This window comes from Sycon ciliatum, chromosome 1, assembly GCF_964019385.1.
Source record: "Sycon ciliatum chromosome 1, ocSycCili1.1, whole genome shotgun sequence".
Lineage (NCBI taxonomy): Eukaryota > Metazoa > Porifera > Calcarea > Leucosolenida > Sycettidae > Sycon > Sycon ciliatum.
This window is the reverse complement of record NC_088643.1, coordinates 74,231,459-74,255,885: the sequence shown is the minus strand read 5'-3', so window position 1 is coordinate 74,255,885 and position 24,427 is coordinate 74,231,459. Positions and strand designations below refer to the sequence as shown.

Below are 24,427 nucleotides of genomic sequence, written 5' to 3'. Positions count from 1 at the left end.
CGGTAAGTACCATACCCCGAGGCATTATTGAGTACAGGATCATTATTATTTTTGGAACATTCAGCTACTGTAGCCTGTGTAGGCTGTTCATTAGCCATCCACTGACTGTTTGCTATCTCCACCCCACACTGCCACAGCGTCCCATTATACCGGTAATGGAACTCCCTTCAGGCTTCATTATTTAGACTACCGTATACCGGCGTGTCTTTTGGAAATCCTCAAAATAATAATAATGATAGTAATAAGTAGTAGTGGTTGCTCAGCTTGCTATGACTAAGTCTTGGTAGTGACCAGTATTAGTACTAGTAGTAAGACTTTAGAAAGTTTAGTGCAGCACAGACGGTGTAGTGTTCGTGCGCGTTCAACTGTGAAAAGTGGGCAGAGCTCACTGAAAGAGCTGTTTAGTTGACCCGGCCTGCCTGGCCCACGCGCACACCGTCTTCTTCAGAAAAATTAATGATTATTTTGGTGTCTGAACAGTCAGATGCCGCTTGGTGGCAGTGATGCGACAGCAGCTTGTAGATCTACTGACTTCAAAGTAATGCCAAGTACTTCATAGTACTTAGCCTAAACTTTGAAGGACTGCACACCTGGCACGGACTGTTGCCTGTTGGCTATAACATAACTTACTTATCATAAGACTGTCAGCAGATCTAACACTAATGATGTAGTAATGATGGACCTTGGCTTAGCCCAGTACTTGAACCCTCAAGTGCTTTACCAGTTTACGGACCAATAAAATACTCTGATGACAAGAAGTGGAAGTGGCTGCGTGATGTGCATTAATATTGATAATAATAATTATTGTGGAAGAGAAAAAGACATATGGATACGAGTTAAGAGTAACTCTCCATCACTGTAACATGATACTATATACAGTCAGAAAGTGCAATAACTAGGCACAAAACTGACAGAGTACTGAAACATTCCACGTCCTGACACCTAGCTTCAACACATCTCCGTAGCGCTAATCGACAGCCTTCCAACTTGGAAGGTTCAAGGTTATGGAAAGACCAAAGAGGGGAAGGCAAGCGCAACGAAAACGAGCAAAAGCTACAGTCCCAACGGAACAAAGAATGTCGATTAGCGCTACGGATATGTGTTGAAGCTAGGTGTCAGGACGTGGAATGTTTCAGTACTCTGTCAGTTTTGTGCCTAGTTATTGCACTTTCTGACTGTATAATATAGTATCATGTTACAGTGATGGAGAGTTACTCTTAACGTATCCATATGTCTTTTTCTCTTCCACATTTATTTATGGCTCAACATCCGAGTTTCAAATTGCACACCTGATGAGCCGTCACGAACCATACGGCGAAACGTACGTCGTGTGAAACAACTTGTTTTGTAGTCAACTAGTCCATCACAATGTCATGCATGAGGAGTACTGTAGCCTAGTAGTTTGACTTTCGGCTTGTACAATTCGTTTTCGCAAAGCTTCCCTTTCTTTACTTATCTTTGATATTTATGATCCACCCAAGTTGGGTGGTGTGCTGCTTTGCTGCTTCTAATTGTAGTTAGACCGCTTTGTCAAATATCGTACTGGTCTCGTCATCGTCCAGTAACAATCGACATTCTTTGTTCCGTTGGGACTGTAGCTTTTGCTCGTTTTCGTTGCGCTTGCCTTCCCCTCTTTGGTCTTTCCATAACCTTGAACCTTCCAAGTTGGAAGGCTGTCGATTAGCGCTACGGAGATGTGTTGAAGCTAGGTGTCAGGACGTGGAATGTTTCAGTACTCTGTCAGTGTTGTGCCTAGTTATTGCACTTTCTGACTGTATAATTATAGTATCATGTTACAGTGATGGAGAGTTACTCTTAACTCGTATCCATAATTATGTCTTTTTCTCTTCCACATTTATTTATGGCTCAACATCCGAGTTTCAAATAATAATTATTGTTACTTGTAAACAGTTTCCTCTGAGACAAAAATGCGATAATACTCATAAAAAGGACACACTTCAGGCTCTTTACAAACATCTTGAAAGTTTTTGGTTTCACAAGTACTGGCGTGGCAGTGACAGGAACCGCATCAACTAGAAGAATGACAAGATCGGCAACGACGGCGATGACAGAGTCTAAACTCTAAAGCACTGACATCAACACCAAGCAACGTCACCTCAACTAGACCACCGGAAAAACAACCGGACAAGACACCTACTGCACTGGCGTGGCAGTGACAGGAACCGCATCAACTAGAAGAATGACAAGATCGGCAACGACGGCGATGACAGAGTCTAAACTCTAGACTAAAGCACTGACATCAACACCAAGCAACGTCACCTCAACTAGACCACCGGAAAAACAATCGGACAAGACACCTACTGCACTGGCGTGGCAGTGACAGGAACCGCATCAACTAGAAGAATGACAAGATCGGCAACGACGGCGATGACAGAGTCTAAACTCTAGACTAAAGCACTGACATCAACACCAAGCAACGTCACCTCAACTAGACCACCGGAAAAACAACCGGACAAGACACCTACTGCACTGGCGTGGCAGTGACAGGAACCGCATCAACTAGAAGAATGACAAGATCGGCAACGACGGCAATGCCAATGGCAGCGGCTAAAACTTAAAGCACCGGCAGAGGCAACGGCTAGGGTCCACTCGACTAGCCATTTGATATCGGATGTGTCCACCGCACATGCTGATTGTTCTGATGTTAGTTCTGATAAGTATGAGTCGTCCATTAATGCATTGCTAGTCATTTGTTTGAGCATCCTGATTGTCGCGCTGTGTGTCATCAGATGATTGTTTTTCGATTGTGTCACGTGTGCGCAGTGCAGGGAGGAGGGGGGAGGGCAGCCTCCGAGTCCGAGTCCTACAGACTACAGTACAGTGTAGCCTAGGCCGTTCATGACTGTATAACTCGTACTCGTACTAGTGCACAGTTGTCAGTTGAGTCACCGTGTTTACCAGGTACCAGGTATAGTATACATGTCATTGGTATGCTGTGCCTTGTGAAACCCTAGCTTTACTTGCAATAATTATTATTGTTCGTTCTTGGACACTCCATTCTTCGGCACCCGACAAGGATACAATCATGTTTATCACTCCCTTTATATATATAAATAGTATTGACTCCCATAGGTTTTTGCTATACCTAAGCAGTCAAATATTCCTGCATATTTCACTCCTTAGGCTTAGGCCTATATTGACTGCTTACATGTACATGTACATGTATATTTGACTCCTTTTTAGGGATTGAACACAGGCTTTGGCTAGTCGTGATAAATCTAATATTGACCTTTCAGTTGCATCTTCCTTTCTGCTCTGTTTTACTTTCTCTTTTCGTTCGTCCCTCTTGATATTTATTTGTACTTTGTACTGTTGAGGCAACGAACTGAAATAATAAAAACCAAACCAAACCAATTGATCCACGTGGAGACAACAGTTTTATAATAGCAATAAAGAGAACAAATTCTGCGGTCATCGCCACACTGCAACGAAGTCATGAAAGGTTGCCAGAATTAATTTTCTTGTCACATTCATCAGTGGAAAGTCGTGACTGAAGAGTAACCATGCTGAACAATGATTTTAAAATATACATTCAGTGATGTGTTGCGAGAACAAAATACAGTGCCAAAATAGAATGAGGGAAGGTGAGACAATTGAAGTGAAGTGAGAACATCACTGAATGTACATGTATATTTTTAAAATCATTGTTCAGCATGGTTACTCTTCAGTCACGACTTTCCACTGATGAATGTGACAAGAAAATTAATTCCGGTAACCTTTCATGACTTCGTTGTAGTGTGGCGATGACTGCAGAATGTTACTTTCAATTAGGGTTCGTTGTAGAATGCTCGGAACACACTCTCACAAACAAACTACGCAAGAATCTTCACCACGCACAGATGGACACTTTCAGTGTTGACAGAAAACCAACTTCAACTCTCATCACTACAACGTATAAAGCAAGAACACAAGAATGGAATACACTTCCAAGAGAAACACACACCAAGCGAACAGCAAAGCAAAAGACACTACTGGTCGACAAAGCCAGACCAAAAACCGAAACACGCAGTACCACAAGCCTCCACGTGCGCAGCGCGGGAATCTGGAGTGATTTGCATCGGTCACGCGACACGTGCAGCCACACAGGCGCGGGCATGTAAAACACGCATGCAAGCAATGCATGAAAGGTGCCAGTGACATGAGCGGAACAGTGAACTAAACGTAACACAGAATTTGTTCTCTTTATTGCAATTACAAACCAATAATAAAATTATTGACTTCGTACTTGGTCAGTATAGGAAATAAAAACCTCGTAAAGGACCTCGGCTTCGCCTCGGTCTTTTACTTGGCTTTTATATCCTATTGACCTCGTACTCAGTCAATATTAGATACATAGGCGCTATGTATACTGTCTGGGTCGGCGGATTCGCTTGAGCTCAGTAGTGCGTCGCTGCCGCGTTTACCAAAGCAGCTCAACTGATAACAATTATGATGATGTAACCTCTTTACTACGTTAGTCGAGGTACTGTAACTACTAGTTACTTAGTCAGTGTACATGTAAGTCTGTAACTGAATCTCCGTCACTGTGTGCAATATCCCGGAAGTCAAATGACTGAGAAAATGAAAAGAACTTCCAGTATATCCGATGCAAAGAGAAAAGCATGTTGCATATATATCCAAGGCCCACTATACTGAAGTTTCATTTTGCCTTCAAGACCATGTAAATCTGTGCTTTCTGGAATATAATTATAATAATTATTATTAGAGGCAGGGCAACTAATACCTATTAAACCTAACCTAAAAGTGGTTTTTGAGACAACAAATTTGAACAGTGATGAAAGTGGACACCGTGCTGCTACCGTGCATTTCTGTATTTTAGTGAGTGAACATTGTGTGCGATAGTACACATTGTGAGGGATGTGAATAGGCAGTAGCAGATGCGGACAAACGTGTTCATAACGGCTTTCACGTTACAATCCGAGGCAGGCCCGCCGGAACCGGTCCGGTTGGTCAACTTGTTATCACCAGACCAACATGTTGGCCACCAACATGTGTTTACTTCTGTGGAGGGCATACATGTATATATCCACCGTATCAATACACAAAGTACGCTCGTATGAAAGGCCACAATACTACCGGACGGTACCAATCGAAAACTCAGTGCTTCCGGCGGTCCTGATCAGTGCAGGGGTGGCGTAACCATGGTAACAAGGCAGGGACAGAATGCAGTAGGTAGTACTCTAAATGAGTGAACACATAGGGAGGATGGGATAGGAGAAACAACTGTTGGCAGATGATACAAAGGTCTGATAAACATCTGTCAGAACGTGATACCGTGTGCGAACTACCAACAAGACAACACAAACTAGACAACAAATATAAATTCAATTACTTCAACAGCTAACTTCACTACTGTCCTTCAGGACGCACAAGTCTTCAGTCAGCAGTTACAATGTCTTCAAGTAAACCATTCACAAAACTAACTACCGACTACACTCTGCACGCCGCCGCGATAACGAGAGCATATTGAGCAAGCTGGCTAGCAGCAGCGGGCATGCAAATAACAGACCAGAGTTGCGCTGACATACTGGCCGGTACTGAACGGATGGCAGACAGCTTGGCAACAGGGGGGGGGGGGGGGGGGGGGCAGTGACCATGTAGCCACTGAAGGCTACTTCAAGCACCATACACCATCTCCTAGACAGGCAACATCCCGGCACCATCGCAGCACGGCTTAAAGAGCAAACAGCTCCCGGAAGTAGTTGTTCAGGAAGCGATTGTCAGGATCCATTTTCTTGCGGTGGACATTGAACTCCTTGATCATCGGTCCAAAGCTCATGTCAACTTGCTGGTGGGTGAGAAGAGGCGCTTGATTCATGAGCGGTTTGCCATTATGTGCCATGCAAAACTTATTGTAGTCTTTCAGAAACGGGTACCATCCACCGTCTGCATTGGTCACGGGGTCGAGCGACATTGACTCTCCGTCGGCGGTGTAGGAGAGGTACGACCTGGTGTCCTGGCAGACCCGATAGCCGACATGCAGCAGCGACGTTCTCCAGCCGGTTCTCTCATAGTAGTCGCGCACAAATGCAAAGTAGTCGCGCATGGCCTCTTTGAAGGTGCCGACAGAGAAGGTGTTGATGGAGAAAGTGTACTGGGATGCTCTCAGTGGCTTCTCCTCGTAGAGAATAATCTGCTCTGCGGGCAGGATGCGGTAGCCAGCCAGTACTCCCAACGTCTTCAACAATACCAGGTTAGTCACACTGGAGTAGATTCCGAGAAGAGGTCGCGGTATGGACATTGATATGCTGCCCAGAACGGGGCCAATCTGCACAACAACACACACACACACACACACATACATACCATTAGACCCGCATTGGACGCCCATCGCCGGAGGCGATGATAGCGATGCTACAGCAGAAGCCATAGCAGCGTGTGCTGGGATTGCACCATTCAACAGCATACACACACACACACACACACACACACACACACAAACACACACACACACACACACACACACACACACACATACGAAGGGAGTACTCGTGCATGCAACCTTTACTGCAGTTTAGGAATAGTCCTAAGACTCACAACTATTCTACTACATGTACAGTGAGCATACAGCAGTGCAGAGTCACGTTTCACGAGTCATACAGCAGTGCAGAGTCACGTTTCACGAGTCATACAGCAGTGCAGAGTCACGTTTCACGAGTCATACAGCAGTGCAGAGTCACGTTTCACGAGTCATACAGCAGTGCAGAGTCACGTTTCACGAGTCATACAGCAGTGCAGAGTCACGTTTCACGAGTCATACAGCAGTGCAGAGTCACGTTTCACGAGTCAAAACACCACCATAATTATGATAGCAGAGAGCAAGACGCTGTTTTATAAGGAGCCAGGTACTCGTATGCCCAGTGTCAGTGACATGAAGCTAGTGACAAAATGTGCCCAGTGACCTACCTTTGCCCAATAGACATTGCGAATGGCAAACTGCCAGTCACTGCCGTGACGTAAGAGGTGCTTGTTGTTCACAACGTCCGGCTGCTTCTCTACGCGGTCTTCGCTGCATTCAATGACGGCGTACGAGCGATACTCAACAGCGACGTAACCGTGAAACGGCAACATGTAGTACATGACGGATGCATCAGATGCGCGGATGTCGTCCAAGTCATCCAGGAATTCATCTAGGGTGTAGACCTATGGTAAAAAAAACCCGCACCGTTGTCGAATACCATATTTAACCAGTTACACACTGCCCCCTATGGCTAGCCCCACTTCTTAGAACCTCAGCTGTACCTATTTAATTACCGTAAAGTCGCGGATAAAAGCCGGGCTTATAAGCACATAAGCCGCTTTCTGCATCAGGCTTCAATGCAAACCAGGCTTGTATGCAAACCATGCTTATATGCACCACTGATATTTTTGCCAGGCTTGTATGCACATCGGCCGATCCGGGCTTGCATAGAAACCAGGCTTCTACGCGCGACACGCATAGATCTACCACTGACTACCGGTATGGCGGCAGTTTTACTATGCACTGTACATAGCGCATGCACTCTTGACCTACCCGATCCGCGCTTGAATAGAAGCCAGGCTTCTACGCGCGACAGGCTTATAATAGTTATATGCATTGACCCGTTTGATTTTCAGGCTTCTATCCGCGATGTGCTTGTATGCAAACCCGGCTTTTATCCGCGACTTTACGGTACTTATGTTTCGGACAATGCATCATCGATCTCCACATGTCCACACCTTGGCATTGTAGATATGCATATGTACTATTATATTATGTAGCTTATTCACTGACTTTTGAAATGCGAGGGACAGGAGGAAAGGGGTGTGCAGTAACATTATAGTGCACTCTTCTTACTGCAACAACTCAACTTACTGCAAAGGCCACGCAGTTCTTGTGCGTAGGTTATGCAGTTGGTCCTCACTGAGTCTTCCATTACACATGTATTACCGACACCGACACTGACTACTCAGTTTCAAGCTCTCTGCTGGAATGGACTGTTTTCCAACAGTGTTACAGCCACAGTCAATTAAAAGCCATGAACTAGCGGATGTGCATGTGTGTATGTTTTCCTACTACAGTCTGTATCGGCTATAGAGTGACCGGATATAAGAATATATCGGCTACAGTGATATTGGTACGAAATATCAAAAGCAAAACGTATTTTATCCAGTACAAATATCACTATAACCAATATTATCGGATGTAATGATATATCGGATATCATGATGGCAACAAAGAATCAAAACATGCATAACACACTACATTATAATCGGCTATAGTGATAACTTTAAAATACATGTAGCAATAATATCAAAGGCCCTATTTTTTACTTTCTTCACGTTGCTTATTTTGATAGTGACACATGTACATGTACATAACAGAAATTTTTTATGGAAATGCGGGCACTGTCAACTATGCAGCATGCTCATTTGTCAAAACGCCATGCTGGAAGTATTTCCGTGCCTTTCATGTGTCGATCGAAAAAAATCGATCGTATCGCATATAGTGATGCATCGGTTATAGTGATAAAATCACGGAAATCAAAAGGGTACACTATAGCCGATACAGACTGTAGTATTTCACAAACTTCCGGGGCTCATCTCTACTGGAATACCAACAGCAACAAACCTTATGATAAAGCCGCATAAGGCGCAATGGCTTGATCTGGAAGGTAACCTCGTACACGATGCCGAGCAGTCCGTAGCTGCAGCGGATGAATGTCATCAGCTCTGGATCGTGTTCATCATCTATTTCCAGTATTTCACCTGCAAGACACAGAACAAAATGCAGCTGTGGGACAAGTGCCGACAGAGCATACATGTACCTATGTTGGACGGAAGTCCTTCTGAATAGTGATTGATCTAGTTAGTCTAGTTATCGCTCTTCAATACTAGTATTGTGAAAATGATGCAAAAGTGTATTGTGTACAGTCATGTACACATAATTATACCTACAAGTACTTCAAAAGAAGTACTTCGAAGTAATGTTTTCAGACGTCTCCGGAGGCCAGTAGTGGACATGGCGTGTTTTCGGCAATACTGGCCGAGGCGCTTAGTGGTTTGCAAGCCCAAATAGGCAAATACTTTACCCAAAAAATGAAATGAAAAAAATTCACACCAAATCCCTGAAATGATGTGGCTCATATTTGAGACAGGCAGCAATACAGGACCGGCCCCAATTTTAGGAAATACCAAACTTGTGATTGCGCGATCTGATCCAGCACAAACTGTGGGACCAGTGAAACAGCATTTTGTACAAATGTCGGAAAAAAATTGCCCATAGTCACATCCTAAGACTAGTAAGAGTGGCACGAGCTTGATAGGATAACACTGTATGCAGGAGTTGCACACTCTTTGGGATGGGGCCTATTACGCTCAACGAAACATAGTGAAGAATTTATCTCGCACTTTGCATCGTTACTACATCAACTCCTTTACTGCAACAATTTCATCACCAGATCGTCCCTCCCTCTACCGATTTGTGCGCTCCCAACGTCGCAGCAACCCCCGCACCCCAGTTCAGTCACTCACGAGTGTGGACGGCGTCAAGGATACATGTATAGCCGATGTGCAAAACAAGCAGGTTGTCTCTGCTGGTCATCTTGATAATCCCAACTGGACTGTCCCCCCTATCGTCCCTGCGGCTGGCCTTGGCGACCCTCTGACTAGTATGGTTACAACCGGCAGTCGCACGACCACTCTCCTCATTGCTCCCCGACCCCCGACTCACTGCTTCCTTCGCCATTCGTTCCATCCTCCGATTCCTCCGTAGTTCTATATTATATATTATATATAGTTCAATTTCGCTTCAGTGTCCTTTAGTACAACGACGATTCCTGATGAGTGTTGTACGAAAACTTGTTTGGATCCTAATTTTTCTCCACATTATTTCTTCCTACTTTCATCGTTTTATTTCACATCGTCTCCACCGTTTTACAGTGCATGAATAAAGTATACACAAATGTTGATTCAGCTTGTCTTATTGATTGCGGTTATCAAATTATTGTCTCCTCGCCGTTTCTTTCTAGAATACTCTTCTTGCCTTGGCAATTACTTGTAGGGCCGAGTCGGGTAGCATTTTCTTCGGGCATCGGGTCCGGGTAGTTTTCCACGGGTAGCACGGGTACCCTATCAGGTAATGTTTCCATGGTAACACCACAATGCACCCCCTCCCTTACACACTGGGTAGACATGCGGATTATTACATGAATTTGTACACTTGCACTGTACATGATGTCATCTGCGACTTTCTGGGTACTATTCAGATTCCGTACCCGTCTACCCGACTACCCATGCCCACCACTAATTATTCGTCTACCCTGTGGGTATGACTCAGTGTGCACGTGCGCATTCCATGCACTCATTACATCAGTTGTGCCGAATAGATACATGGACTTGGAAGTATGAACCATCAATCATCACAGCCTCAGCATTCGGAGGGAGAAGGGGTGCACCGGTGGGGGCTAGACCTTAAAGTGTTGGGTCCCCAAGGCAAAGACTTATAATTACATGTACATGCGCTTTGGCCGAGTGGTTGTAGGCTTGCCTGCGAATCATAAGGTCCTGAGTTCCAGACGCGCTGGGAGCAGGGAGCGTGAACTGTGCTAACAAGTGCGGTGATGCATGCGTGAACCACTATACATGCAAGGAACTGTGCCGACACCCACGGTCAACTGGGTACTCACTTCTTGGAGTGAGGGTAACATGGATGCAGCTAACGAGGTTCGCCTCCTCGTCGGGCATTGACATTGGTTGTGAGAGTTACCACCTTTCCCCCCCCCCCCCCGCGATAGGTACTAGGTGCTGCATCTGCCACCCTGGTATTACAGGCATGGTGGTGGCCTGGCACGAGCGAAACTTCCTAAGCTGGTTGTGTTTCTCAACGCTGTATAGCCGGTTGTAATGCGGACTTGCAAACTAAGTAACTCTAACTAACTTTTACATGTACATGGCTGTACTCATAAATTGATTCAATACTGATTTATTTTACATTGCACATGTGGGCCATATGTCCCACATGTCCCCTTTAGCCCATTGCCTTCCGCCACATAATTATCACTGCCCGTGGCACTTATACGTGGCATCGTATTACTTTACTTACAAAATGTCACAAGTCACCTGGTGTAAAGTCGCAAATCCACTATCAGTTTGTCACCCGCCACGGGGACTCCGACCTTACGGACTCAAAGCACTCCAGTATCCGTATCGCAGCAACAAAGCCCATACAGACACTTCACCGATGATGATGGTTTGTTTTACCTTGTGCCGTCACCATCTTCACTCCCACAACATACGAGCTGACTTGTCCGTACTCGCCGGGGAATGAGGCGTCCTTTGTTTGTGCCATAACGGCTGCGCCAGCCGTCAGGTTTCCGATCTCAGTGTTCACGTGAAGCATAAAGCCGCGATCTTGCAGGAAATGGGCAATGTCGTAGTAGATCGCACCGCTGCCGACCGTTATTGTCAGTTCGGCTTCGTTCGGTTCGTTGATGAAGTTGAGGTGGCGCATATCCAGCACTGTACCGCCATCAGCATCGATGCATTTCGTCGGCGAATGACGAGAGCCCAGTGCCCTTACCGGGGACGGAAACTGGTCGGGGTCCGTCACTACGTCAATAATATCCTGGACGTGGAACACTTCTTTGATCTTGCGAGGATGGGTGACCAGCTCCGTTCCCCAGTTGTAGACGTCCATGTTGGATCGTGGACGGGTGACGCTCAGCTGAGAAGCTTAGCTAAACGAACGCCAGGTTACCGCCGAACTTACCGGTCATTTCCCTTCAAACTGCGCAATGCCTGTGTCCCATCCTAGCCCTACATTACTACATCCAAGGAAGGAATTCCGGAAAGCAGAAGCGGCCTTTGTAATTGATGTTTTCAGAGTGGTTTCATATTAATGTTTGCATTCACGCATCGCTAGCGCTCACGCTGCGATCACACGCGTACTTGCCCGAACAGGAGTAACAGTTCAGTCAGAAGGTAGACCTATTATTATGCTATGGCTATGGCTAGTATGAATATGGTGGCACTAAAGTCATACAACTATAAACTAACAGCTAGTGCAAGCTTGTCGCCGTTGCATTCAAACTAGTAGTACTAGTAGATCTACTACTACAAGGAGGGGGCTAATCTTCTCGCAGAAAAGGGGGAAAAGGGGAGAAAAAGGGGGAAAAAGAGGGGGAAAAGAAGAGCGGGAAATTGAAAAAGAGGGGGTAAAGAATGGCGGGAAAAGGAAAAAGAGGGGGAAAAGGATGGCGGGAAGCATCCACCGTTTGAATGTGCATACATCTAAAGTGAGGCTATTTCCAGGCTGTGCACAAGCCGGTACACGTCCACCACGGCCTCTCGCAGCCTCCTCCTCTTCCTCCCCCCCCCCCATCACACACAATGTGCCGATTATCCTAATGTCAACTATCCAAATGATTAATTATCCAAAATAATTGCTTGCATTTAATTGAGGGGTAGAAGATGAGTTTCAAAGTTAGTGATTTTCGTCGCTCGGGGCACCATTGAAGCGATTCACAAGATGTATTAAAACAGGTTTGAGTCAAAATGTGTAATAATAGTGTCATTAATTTAGAGGAGCATGAGTGCACCTAGTTCCTGTTTCACTGCTGAAGAGAACGAAAATGATGAAAACATGCTGGAATATGCATGATTTAGATAGATGTGTGACTGCTCTCTTATCCGAACATTCTTCTCATCTGAACCCTCTGGAGACAGCCCGCGTCCCGAGGGGTGGGGATAATTGGCACTCTCCTGTACATCAAATTCTATTCTTAAATTATATACATATTGTAGAGCTCTTTCTGCTGCCGGGAATGAGAAAACACATCCCAGGTAAGGATACGCCCCTCAAGGAAACACAGCTGGTGGATTCCAACAGTCAGGGGCGTCGCACACGGTACGGTCACTACGGTATTGACCGTACCACTTTTTGCCCCAGATACCTGTGAGTCAACAAAATACACTGATCTGGGATCTAAAATTCAAAAATTTTCGGCTCAGCCACCACTCCCCCACGAGTCAATTGTACTTCAGATGGCTGACCATACCACACTAAAATACCTTCCGACGCCCCTGACAGTAGTATGAAACTCATACACAATCAATTAGAAATACTTTGGAGAATAAACCTTTGTTGGTGAAACAAAGTTGGGCGAGAGTATGATGTTCAAGTAAAACGATACTAAAGTGCCGTAACGTGAAGAAAGGAACGTAGTGCACAAGTTAATGAAGATAAATTCACATGCAGAACACAATATGCCCAGATGTGGAAATTTAAGTCAAGATTAGCAGAATATACACACATGCAAACACACACACACACACACACACACACAAGCGTGTGCACACAGACGCAAACACACACACACATATGCACACATACGCACGCACGCACGCACGCACGCACGCACACACACACACACACACACTGTTGGCTGCTATAATGCGATGGCAGCCTAGACAGAGGAAACAAAGTTTACACAAGCAAATTCCTACTCTTTTTCTTTCTTTGTCTTCTTCTTCTTCCTCATATTCAATTCAAGGCAGGCTCTTCTATTTTTTTTGCTTCGGCCAACCTCGTTTTGGGATCTGACCCAATTTATTGGGGCAGTACAGGTACCCTGAACCTGAGAGTGTCCTTCTGATGTCATCGCTCTCCTACATTTTCTGCACGTCTATATTATTCTTTCTACGAGGACAGCAGAAGGACAGAAACAAAGACATCCACACCATTTTTAAGACTGCATCTTCCAAAGAACACATCAAAAAGCAAATTCTACACGCCAAGCATCGGTTCACGCCGTAACAAATCTCCACGCCATGAAAAATTCGATCGAATGCCTGGTGGGAGATGCTTTTTAAAAGGCTTGCAGACATTTTTCACAAAAGACATTGTTGTGGCTGCCACCGGATTCGTACAAGAATATGTCAACTTCTAATCAAGGACTGTAATGAGTTCTGCCTTACGTATTAGAGGGGAAGTCTGATGATTTTTTTTAATTTCAGGACCCGTAGAGTTTGGGGCGCTGAGTCGAATGTTCTTTTCCGAGGAGGCTGCGGTCCATGGTTCGTCAGATACGCCCAATCGAAAATGAGCGAAAGCGAGCACGCAGTCTACCTGATCCAGGTGATAAGGTCACAGTGTGCAGCCAGGTAGCCACACCATCTATTTGTGTGCAAAAATGGCCAATATTCGAAACGCGTTCGATTTGAGAACCATCTGTCGCAGCTTCTTCGGACCAAGAGCATTCGACTCACTGTTACAAGCCCTACGTACCCTGTGATTTTCAGCTCGGCAAAATTTGAGGATACCCCGTTTTTAGCCGTTTCCGAGTTGGACTTTTTACATCCGCTGGCTTCTGCGTGCATGCCATAGTCAACAAACATACGGAACACTACACTACAGTACTGCCGCGCACCGAAGAACGGGGTCAGGGTTCTAGCCTAGCCCGTTCTTATTTTTGGCGAACACAGCAGTTTCGTTCATATTCGATGGTACAGTCTTACATGTACATTTATGCAGAGTTATACGTCTGAGTGTACATCATATTCATATTGTACATTACGTTTCTACTTAGACCGTTCTTAAAAAATAGCGAAATCATAGCCTGGCCGTTCATCGGCGGTCCGTTCTTCGGCGCCCGGCAGTACTGTAGTAGTAGTAGTAGTACATGACTACACCCGCACTGCTGTGCTAGCGCTACGCGAGTCGTGTGGTAGATCTAAATGTACAAGAGACTAGTCAATACACGGACGTGTCATGTACTGCACCCGGTATGTAGTTAGAGAAGGTGTGCTCCTCCGGGCCAGTGATTGTGCTTTGAGAAAGAAATATTTTAGTTTTCCGCTTGGAATAGTCCAGCCTCATTTATGCTACAACGATGAGTCCACAACCGTGACAAGCGACAAAACCGCGAACAGCTCCCGGAACGTTCAGATCCCGAAGTGTTGTGATCCTTGAATCGAAGAGTCGTGTCCGTGGTTCCAAGAACCTGCATTGTATATCCAATCGAGCAGCGTCCGAGCTATGTTTGCACCAAAAATCGTGAAATTTTCCACTGTATCATGGAAATGCCACACCCTGCAGTCCCGCTGTTACCATATTTTACCGGTATAAGTCGACTTATTGAATTGAATTCAGTGCAAACAGGAATTTCGGATAATTGACCGTTTGGACAGTTGACATTCGGATAATCGGCATTCTACTGTAATCCTAGTGCATGCAATGAAACATACTTGACTGGTGGGAGTCTTGCTGCGTCAGTGCAAATTGGCAGTTAATGCTAGAAGCTGCAGTGAACAACATCACAAATAGAAAATAAAGAAAAGCAAATACAACTGAACTTTGATACTGGAAATTACAGATCTGCTGCCCGCATCCACATGTCCATATTCTACATGTGCGATTGATCCTGCAAGATCTTCACTGCCCGTCTAATTGAGGATGGCACCCCAAATAGAGCGGACCGCTTCTAAACCAATCAAAGACCCAGGTTGTTATACTCCAGCAACCGGGCAAAGACCTGTCACCCACCCATGACCCATCAGCCCATCTCCTTATGCTCACATTTTGGTGTAGCAGTTGAGCACCTGTCCTTCCTTCATCAAGTGGATATCCTAAGCATGTGACTTACCGCTGGTATATCTCTGCACATCCATCTTGACTGGTTGTCAAGTCCCTTTCCGGAGAGGTAGAGTGGATGGTAGGGTCAGTGCAGTCCTGGCCACGCCATGAGAAAGAAGACATTTTCCCATCAGGAGAAGGCCAACATCCTCCCTCTGGGTAGTGCCTTGATACCTGCAGTGCAGTGCAGTAACATTAAACTGCAATTGAAACTGTCTCCATGCCATTGTTAAGCCCAGTTCACATTCGACGGGGCGCAACGGGACGCGACATAAGGATCGACGGGAAACGCCGGGACGGTCACCCCGTCACGGACTGTGCCTTATGACTCGCACCATTCGCTGTTGAACATCGCAAAGACTGGAGCATGTCGTGTCGTACGAATTGTACAAGATTTTACAGCTCACCCCAGCCGTCACAGGCCCTTACGTCCCGTACCGTCAGCGTTGCGTCGAAAGAGAACTAGGCTTTAGAAAGATTACGTGTTGGTATGTGCTCCTACTTACACACAAATATACAAAAGGTATATAAAGAGAAAGCATGATCCACCCCATCATTGACACCAACAGCCCGGCACAAGAGCAGCAGCACCTGCATTCTATTAACCCAAAGTTCATCTGCGAATATACTCACAGAGTCGTCTCCTTTACTGTGCCCGACCTTGGAAGAAAACAACACAGCAACCTAGTGTTGGTTTCGGTGAGGGCTTCTACGTTCACATGAACACACAGAAAAGCACAATATATTTCCAAACAGACGCCAACTAGTATAACCAACACCACAAAGACCTAACAGTCTCCTGAGCACAAAGTGTCTGGGATAAAAAAAAGAGCAGAAGTTCACCATCGACACTGGTATTATAAAACTTTCTACAACTGCTGCAGAGGCAGCAGCAGGGTTCTAGTGCCCGGACCCAAAGCTCATCTGAGAATTTTCGCCATTGATACAAAGCAACGACCATGGTAGCAGCAGAGAGTAACAGCAGTAGCCGTTTGAGCAGCAGTCTCCAGCTTCAAGGGAGTGACCTAGCAAATTTTACAGTAACATGAAAAGTGCAACTGCACTCTTTCCGGCACCAAATATGCCATGCTGTCCCCCGCTGCAAAATAGAGGACAACTCTCAACTGTCGCCAACACCTTGGCCCAGAGGGAGTCTTTCCTTCGACATTCGCCCCGGCCAAAGAAGGTCAAAACCCAAGTGGTGTAATCATGTATCTGCTTCTCCTATCGAGACACTGGCAAGGCTTGTATAGGCATGATAAATTGATAATACTGTATGCATATAACAAAGGCAAACGCACAAACTCACGTCCATGCACATGTGCACGGACGGTGTCGTTGGCGTACACACACACACACACACACGCGCGCCCACGCCCGCGCATGCACAGGACAAAGGCATGTGCAAAGGAGCATGCTCATAAAAGCACATGACAGGCACACGACTGATCTACGGATGTATCACGACATTGAAGGGACGCAGCTTGCAGCAAGCCTTCACCCTCTGGAGATTCCTGAAATACATAAATACATGTCAGCAGTAAATAGTTGCAGCATAAACATTTCCACGGGGACTGTGCAGCTTCACTAACCTGAACTTCAGTCTCCCCAGAATGCAGCAATCAGACAACGGCTACGAAGAGGTGCAGGAAATTTGAACAACTGTTTCAAAAGCAGTCCTCCAAGCCTTCTGCACCAACAGGTGATTCAGTTCGTGCTCTTATACCATCCTGGCAGGTAGAGACATTTTCTAATAACACGAAGAGCACAATCATCAAGGTGGGCAAATCCTCAAGAGAGAGTGCACCCTAACTTACACTACAAATCATTTACTGGACACTACTGGACAGAGCGTCCAGTCCATTCAGTCCAGGGGAGAAGAGGCAAAGGCATAGGGCTCCTGAGAAGATTAAAGGGCAACACATTATCATTACTACATTAATTTTATTATTGGGGGCAGACGTCTTCTCTGTAAAATATGAGGACGAAAGGCACATCAGTACTCACATCCCTTTCTCATATCACTGCTCATCCCTGTCCTCTACGAGGGCAATGCATTTAGGGCTGAAACAAGTATACAGATAACTCGCAAACCGATCGTTTTAAGAGCGCAATCGATAATCGTTAGTGTTCAAAGCGAATGCAAACGATTTTTTATGCATGCATACCAGTGGCAGTATTCTAGCCCTTGCACTCCATCCAATTGTGGATACGAGTGCAATCGTGTACTTTCAAGCGCAGTAATATTGATGCGTGGCTATGAAAGAGATCGGGAGTCAAGACGGTATCTTTTCGATTGATTCGTTGCGGAAGTTGGTGATAAGAGCTTCAAGCCAAAGGGTGACGACAAGCCTGATTCTTCGTTCTAGAAACAACAACATGAACTCCTCTAGTTCATATTGATAAAGCCTAGTTCAAATTCGACGGGACGCGGCGTAAGGATCGATGGGAAGCGACAGGACGGTCTGACGGCGTCCAATGTGAACACCAGGAACGGGAACGCAACCATACTACCGTACGGATCGGGAACTGACGGGAAGTGTTGGATCAGTTCAACTTTTCATACCGTAGACGGGCATAGACGGAGACGCAAGCGTACAAAACGGCTGCATTTTGAGTGAGAACAGGAGGCGGCGTCGTGCGCCATCCACTCCCGATTCGTACTGGGAATTTTTTAGGATTTCGAACACTGCGCTTCCCATGATAACTCGCAGAATGGCTAACACGACTTGAGTTGAATTTTAGCAAGATAAGATCTCATGTCACTTATGGTATTTAGGGATAGTTTAGGAGAATGACAGATGAACTGTTTTATCATTTCCTAGGGCTACTATTCGAATGGCACAACTTTCAGGGCTACTTTTTTGTCTCCATGAAAAACTGGTATTGTGAATTTGATTTCGCTTCATTCAAGGAGAAATAATTGAAAAGAAGTCCCGAAAAACAAGAAATTAGGTCCGAAAGTCACCCCGACACGGACTGTGCCTTATGACTCGCGCCGTTCGCTGGAGAACATCGCAACGACTGCAGCATGTCGTGTCGTACGAATCGTAAAAGATTTTACAGCTCACCCCAGCCGTCCTTACGTCCTGTACCGTCAGTGTTACGTCGAATGTGAACTAGGCTTTAGACCAGTCAGATGTCCACAGGTGTCGACACAATTGCCTGAAATGTTTACAGAATACCAAACACTGAGCGGTAGCCTGGGTATATTTAGAGTGTTTGACTGGTGGCCACAGCTAATGTAGCAAAGGCATCATGGAATTTCTTCATAGTCTTGTGTTCGAGGTGCACGACTACAGCCGGAAAGAATCTATAATTATGAACCAACAATTATAATTGATCTCAATGTCTCAGTACTCATACTCCTTGTCAGTTTTGTGCTAGATTGTGCACGTCTGACTATTCGAAATCTGGTTTAGTTGGTGGACTCGATTGCATAACTTGTGCCCACATTTTTCTATGTTACAATGATATTCATCGCTAAAGAGATTGGTTGATCGCTTGGAGTTATTGAATGATCGTTTCAGCCCTAATTTATTTTCACCCTGGCCACAGCACTAGGCGAAATTCTCTGACACGGCCTTTACCTGCATCCACTGCTCTTTCGCATCACGACGAAGGACATGCAGGGGTTCTCTCTGAGCAGAGGAAAGTAGCCATCGCCACCACCACCATCACCATTCACCGACAATACTAGAGAGACTATTTTCCCCGTCGTGGGTACTTCCAATAAAGTATTTCCACTTACATAGGTACCGTCAGCGGCGCCACCATGTTCCCAACAGTGTATTCCTATCGTGGGTACTTCCACGGGCAATAAATTCGGCTCGTGCTGTCACTCGCAAGCCATCAAATTCCTATACCTCCCTTGCGCGAATTGCCTCTGCAAACAAAATTATTTCAATGATTGGATTAATTCAGTTCTTTTCGCTCGTGCACTGCGCGCGGCCCATCTCCGCCCGTACATTGTTTCATCTTGTTTCATCTTGTTTCATTCGCGGCCCATCTACGCCCGTACTTCGAGTTTCATTTGGTTTCATCTTGTTTCATCTTGTTTCATCTTGTTTCATTTTGTTTCATTTCGTTTCATCTCGGCCCCATCTGCGCCCGTACATTGGCGTTTCATCTTGTTTCATCTTGTTTCATCTCGTTTCATCTCGTTTCATCTTGTTTCATCTGTTTCATCTGGGGGGAAGACGGGCCCGTCAACCTTGCGCAGTACTACTACTAGTAGTACAAGTCATGTAGATCTACTACAGTACTTACTAGACAAGACGTACAAGACTACAAGCTTGTCCGCTGAACAAGAAGCGTTCACATCATCATGACAGTCATGTCCTGTACTTTCACAGTGTCTTTGACTTTGAAATGCATTTTAAAAGTATGGCCACTGGCACTACTTCGAACCCGTGACTCAAAATCATTCACCCAAAAACAGGGGGAGGGGGGGGGGAGCGGCTTGTACATGACTGTATACTCCGATGATCAACATATTGGTGATAGATGGAGGATAGCTACATTGTAGCTGTCTGTATATCGTGGCAAAATGGGGGGAGGGAGGGAGGCTTATAACTGTTACTCCGGAACTGAATACGGTATGTACTGTTGGTGGTACATGTACACAGACTCAGTCAGTCAGTGGATAAAGAGTGGAGGGCTCTGGCATGGGAGTTTGGTGATGAGATAATCATAACGTGAGGGGTTCACTTTGGGAAATCTCTTAGCTGGAAGTGGTGGGGTACTGCGGGTCGATACTATATTTAGTCTATAAGGCAGGTGGGAAAGAGAAAGGCCTATTATACGGGTATCCATGTGTACACATGGATAAAATCGATCTGCAGCATGTCATACAATGGCAAGTCAACAGTTTGAAATCTAGACATGATTCATAGAGTAGATCACAGTCATGATGACGCGCAGCCTGCATAGACACATTCACACATACATGCACAACATCCCCATTACCATCCGCCCAGCGGCCACCAACAGCTTAGTTTTGCGCAATAATCCACGAAGGGACGCCGCACGCAAGCCGCACGCAAACCGCAAAGAAACCAACAGCGGAAGTACAGCCGCAAAGGCAGCCAAGTTGTGGAAAAGCGGAATCATGCAGTAAACAGTGACGGCCGTGCTTCAATCATGGCGCATTTCTAGTATAGCAGAGCCAGTATATCTGTCAATACAATGCGTGTGTTGAGAAAATTGATATGAGAAAAGTAGAAGTCAATAGCAAATCAATGTGGGAATTTGGGACCGGGCAGAGAAGTTAGTTATCAGTCGTTTATGGTTTACCTGTGAGATAAAGAGTAACAATTATGCCGTGTTTCCCCATTTGGTAGCATACTGTGTGTCCACACATTCACTGACATAGCAGACAAGAGAACAATGTCATCTTGAGCTCCATCCGGTCATGCATTGAAGTCATGTACTGCTAGCAGCTGCATACCGTGAATTCAGCTCAATGGCTGCAGGTTACATGGCATTCATCACACGGACAATGCAACAATCATTGTCTGAGTTGCTTGCGGCCGGTGACCCTGCTGCCTGCGCATACTGGCATGCTGCCGCCATGCCATGCCACTGCTTGCCTCTGCTCGGCTTGCCAGTCTTCTTTTTATTTTTCTTCTTGGCGGTCTTTACGGCCAGTGGTGGAAGGGGCACGGTGCTCTGGCCAACAGGCTTCTTCAGCACGCTATCAGCATATTCTTCCATGGGTTTCGCTGCATTCGGCTCCGCTGTGACTGTGCTGCTCTTCCGGCCATCTTGCGGCACCGCGTGCTGGGCGCGAAGCTGCATCATGTCATCCTGACTTATTTGCGCTCTCTGATCAGTTTGTGCACCGTCTAAACTGCATTGAATATTGCCCGGAGAATTCAAGTTGCGAATGCGGATTCGTAGGCCAGCCCTGGGACTTGCCTCGTCACAAGAGTATTGTCTCGCTTGATCAATTCTACAGGGATCCTCATCCAAGCTGGATATTCTTGTCTGCCAGCCTTTGTTTGGTTGAGCATGATCTAAGCAATGCTCTTCGTGAGATTGCCGTAGAACTGCTTCAGGAAGACCAATTTTCCTACGCTGGGTAAAAACTGGCTTTTTGGCAGTGTTAGGGGCTGCATCGAGTGGCCCTTGCATGTGGATAGCAGACTGAAATTGTTGTTGAGGGCTGTGAGATACCCATCCAGGTAAGTCTACATGAAAGGTGGATTTGGATGACAGTCGCTGCATTGATCTTTTCGGCAGCTTTGCAGCGCCATATTTCTCACACTTACTCTCTGGAGTTGTTTTGGATGACTGCCCTGCACTCACAAGAGAGTGAGCGCGCTTCAATGCTGCCAAGCTCTCCTGTGCCTCTTTGATGGAAGCCTCCAGGCGTAAAATCTGGCCTTGAAGTGATCGATCATCTGAGGAACTGCAGCCTTGCTGTACGCCACTGCTTTCATCATCCGGTGGATCTTGATTTGCGAAAAGGTCTCCTTCAGTGCCCTGCTGTGCAGAGGGGGCTGACTCATCCTTGTCAGTGCCATTGATGCCTGCTTTTGTTTTCTTGGTGGATACGTCGCGTGTTGGCAAATCATCTGTCTGGTCTCTATGACTATTGGAAGCAGTCTCCTCCATAATTTCTGGCTTGTTTGAGCCAGTAGCAGCGTGATCCATAGCTTCTGCTTTTTTCTTGCCTGTATAGATATCATAGTATCGCGTTTGACTCGGAGGCACTGGCTTTTCGTACACGCCGTCACCATCAAAACGAAATTGAAAAGTTGCTGGTCGTGTTGAAGGAGGTCGTGACTGGATCGACTGGAATGGCTGCAGTGATGCTGGTGGCAGCGGTCGTGGCAGTGGCGGCAGCATTCCTGGAGGCAGGGGCAATGATGGTGGCAGCGGTAGTGGCGGAGGCAGCATGTGCGGAAGCAGCGGAATTGGCCAGTTACCAAAAGGAGGAGGACCTGAAAGATGCTCGTCGCCAGCGCGAAGGTCGCCGGAGTGTGCAGATCGTGACAAGGCCGTTGCCATGGTTGCCGTGCGCTGCTTCCTGGATTCTGACCTGGGTGCGTGATGAAGACTCTGGTTGCTGCTGGTATTTCGGTGGTCACGTGATAGCGGGCCTTGTGATGAACATGTGCCACCACTGTTGCCACTTGCCGCTGGCGGCATGGTTTGGACTAATGGGAGATTGTGACCGGATTTCCACTCCGCGCTGCTGCCATTCTCACTCGTTCTTTGCTCTTTACTGCCCTGCCGACATCGTATACCAGTATAGCTAAAGCAAGGAGCAGAGTGGGGGCGCGATGTAGTACTAGTACTAGTACTAGTACTAGGCTTACCAGCGCTACTGCTACTGCTACTGCTACCACTCGAGTACCTCCGGCAAGGACGGCGGCGGAGCTTTGGTGCAGCTGACTTGGCCTCATCAGCGCTAGCGGCCCCCTGTTTTAGAGCATTACTTTCCAGTACCGCCGCCGCCGCCGAACCCTGCTCACCTGGTGGGCCAGGCCAATCCTCGCGCCTTGAACGAGCGCTTGACGAGGTCGGCTCCGGAGATGTGCTCCACGCGCAACCAGTCCTCCGGCTTGGAGGACCGCCGGCATTCACCTGCTCCCTGCCGGGTCCACCGGCTACGCTACGGCCACAAGAGCGCCATTGTCGACAGGTTGAATCGTCCGAAGACGAGCCGTCATCAGAGTCCATAATAGCGCTCCGGGCTTTGCCAATGCCGACCAGAAAATTTGGAGACCGCGTTGCCAGCGCGCACAGATAATAATATCGACACTGTCCCCAACAGCAAAGCCAAAGTGTCGACGAAAGGAGGTCTTGCATGTGTGCCCAGAATTCTATGGATGTAACTAATTACTTGTACTGTTGTTGTAGCCAATGAGCGACGTTCCCGCGGTGGCCTTGATGAGCCGATAAAGGCGCGCACGCTGTCAGTGTCAGCCTAGCTCTACAGGTCAGTGCAGGGGTCTGCGTCAGTTTTCCGTTGCCATCTCAGTTCATCTCAGGACCTTGGCTTTGGAGGAGAGTAGAGTAAGTACAAGTCATGGTTGTTGCAAACCACCAGTTCTCAAGTGGGAAAGGCCTTCGCGTTTATGGCATTGTATTCGTTGCAATGTTGTATTTCGACTCCGCCGTACCGCTAATGTTGCTGCATGGCATACGCTATATGCGCTGTGTGCGGTTTTCACAGTATACACTGTTATGTCCCGTTTTATATGCGTATGTTTTTTGCATGTACACTGTTTTTGCATGCTATAAATAGCTGGTGTTATTAGTGTTCATTGTTAAAGGGGAAGTTAAGGCAAAAATTAAAATTTCACCAGTTGTAGTCTTCGGGGTGCTGAGTCGAATGGTCTTGGTCCGAGGAAGCTGAGACGCTCCATTCCTACTTGAATCCCAATCGAACTCGCGCACTTCCACCGAAACTGGGTGACTGCGCCCTACGAGATGGGGATTTGTATGCAAAATGTCACTAAAAGCGCCATTTCGTTCTTATAAAAGCACGGATTTTTATTTTATTTATTTATTTATTTCTGCACCTCGTGGCATGTCAAGACAGCCAATTGAATTGAGGAGAGGGTGAGACCAACCACGGAAGAAGAGAAAAAAAGAAAATTAAGAGCACGTACACAAAGTGGGAAGGGATTAGCAACTTACAAAGCAATGGGATGCTCAGCGAGCTATGCAGCGGAAGTGGTGACTGTGACTTTGTTTACTGGGAGATACTGAAGTGCTGTCTGACGAGGGTACGGAATTTGGGCATATCTGGAGCTTGTCTAACACTGGGAGGCAGTTGGAGCCACGTGGAGTAGGAGGAAA

At 46.4% G+C, this 24,427-nt stretch overlaps 1 protein-coding gene and 1 long non-coding RNA gene across 3 annotated transcripts; both read right to left on the bottom strand.

The window, feature by feature from the left end:
* Positions 1-4,686: 4,686 nt before the first annotated feature.
* Positions 4,687-12,026, bottom strand: LOC135805398 (uncharacterized). The gene is made up of 4 exons (XM_065319427.1): positions 11,242-12,026; positions 8,612-8,748; positions 6,928-7,164; positions 4,687-6,289 (listed from the first exon to the last, which is right to left on the bottom strand). The coding sequence occupies exons 1-4, from the start codon at positions 11,675-11,677 to the stop codon at positions 5,696-5,698; spliced, it is 1,404 nt and encodes a 467-aa protein (XP_065175499.1). The 5' UTR covers positions 11,678-12,026; the 3' UTR covers positions 4,687-5,695.
* Positions 12,027-13,063: 1,037 nt separating this feature from the next.
* On the bottom strand, positions 13,064-19,347 carry LOC135805399 (uncharacterized). Of its 2 annotated transcripts, none has more exons than XR_010551137.1 (6): positions 19,204-19,347; positions 17,206-17,363; positions 16,247-16,322; positions 15,624-15,787; positions 15,226-15,279; positions 13,064-13,678 (listed from the first exon to the last, which is right to left on the bottom strand). It is a non-coding gene; the product is annotated as an uncharacterized LOC135805399 (long non-coding RNA). The 2 variants fall into 2 exon arrangements; XR_010551138.1 differs by having other exon boundaries at positions 13,064-13,171.
* Positions 19,348-24,427: the final 5,080 nt, after the last annotated feature.

Bases quoted from the DNA above. Each gene is read 5' to 3' on its own strand.
- LOC135805398 (XM_065319427.1), bottom strand. From the start codon at position 11,677: ATGGACGTCTACAACTGGGGAACGGAGCTGGTCACCCATCCTCGCAAG. The intron at 7,165-8,611 runs GTTTGTTGCTGT...TTTTTACCATAG, and splicing joins TTATGCGGCTTTATCATAAG to GTCTACACCCTAGATGAATT. The intron at 6,290-6,927 runs GTAGGTCACTGG...GTTGTTGTGCAG, and splicing joins GCAATGTCTATTGGGCAAAG to ATTGGCCCCGTTCTGGGCAG.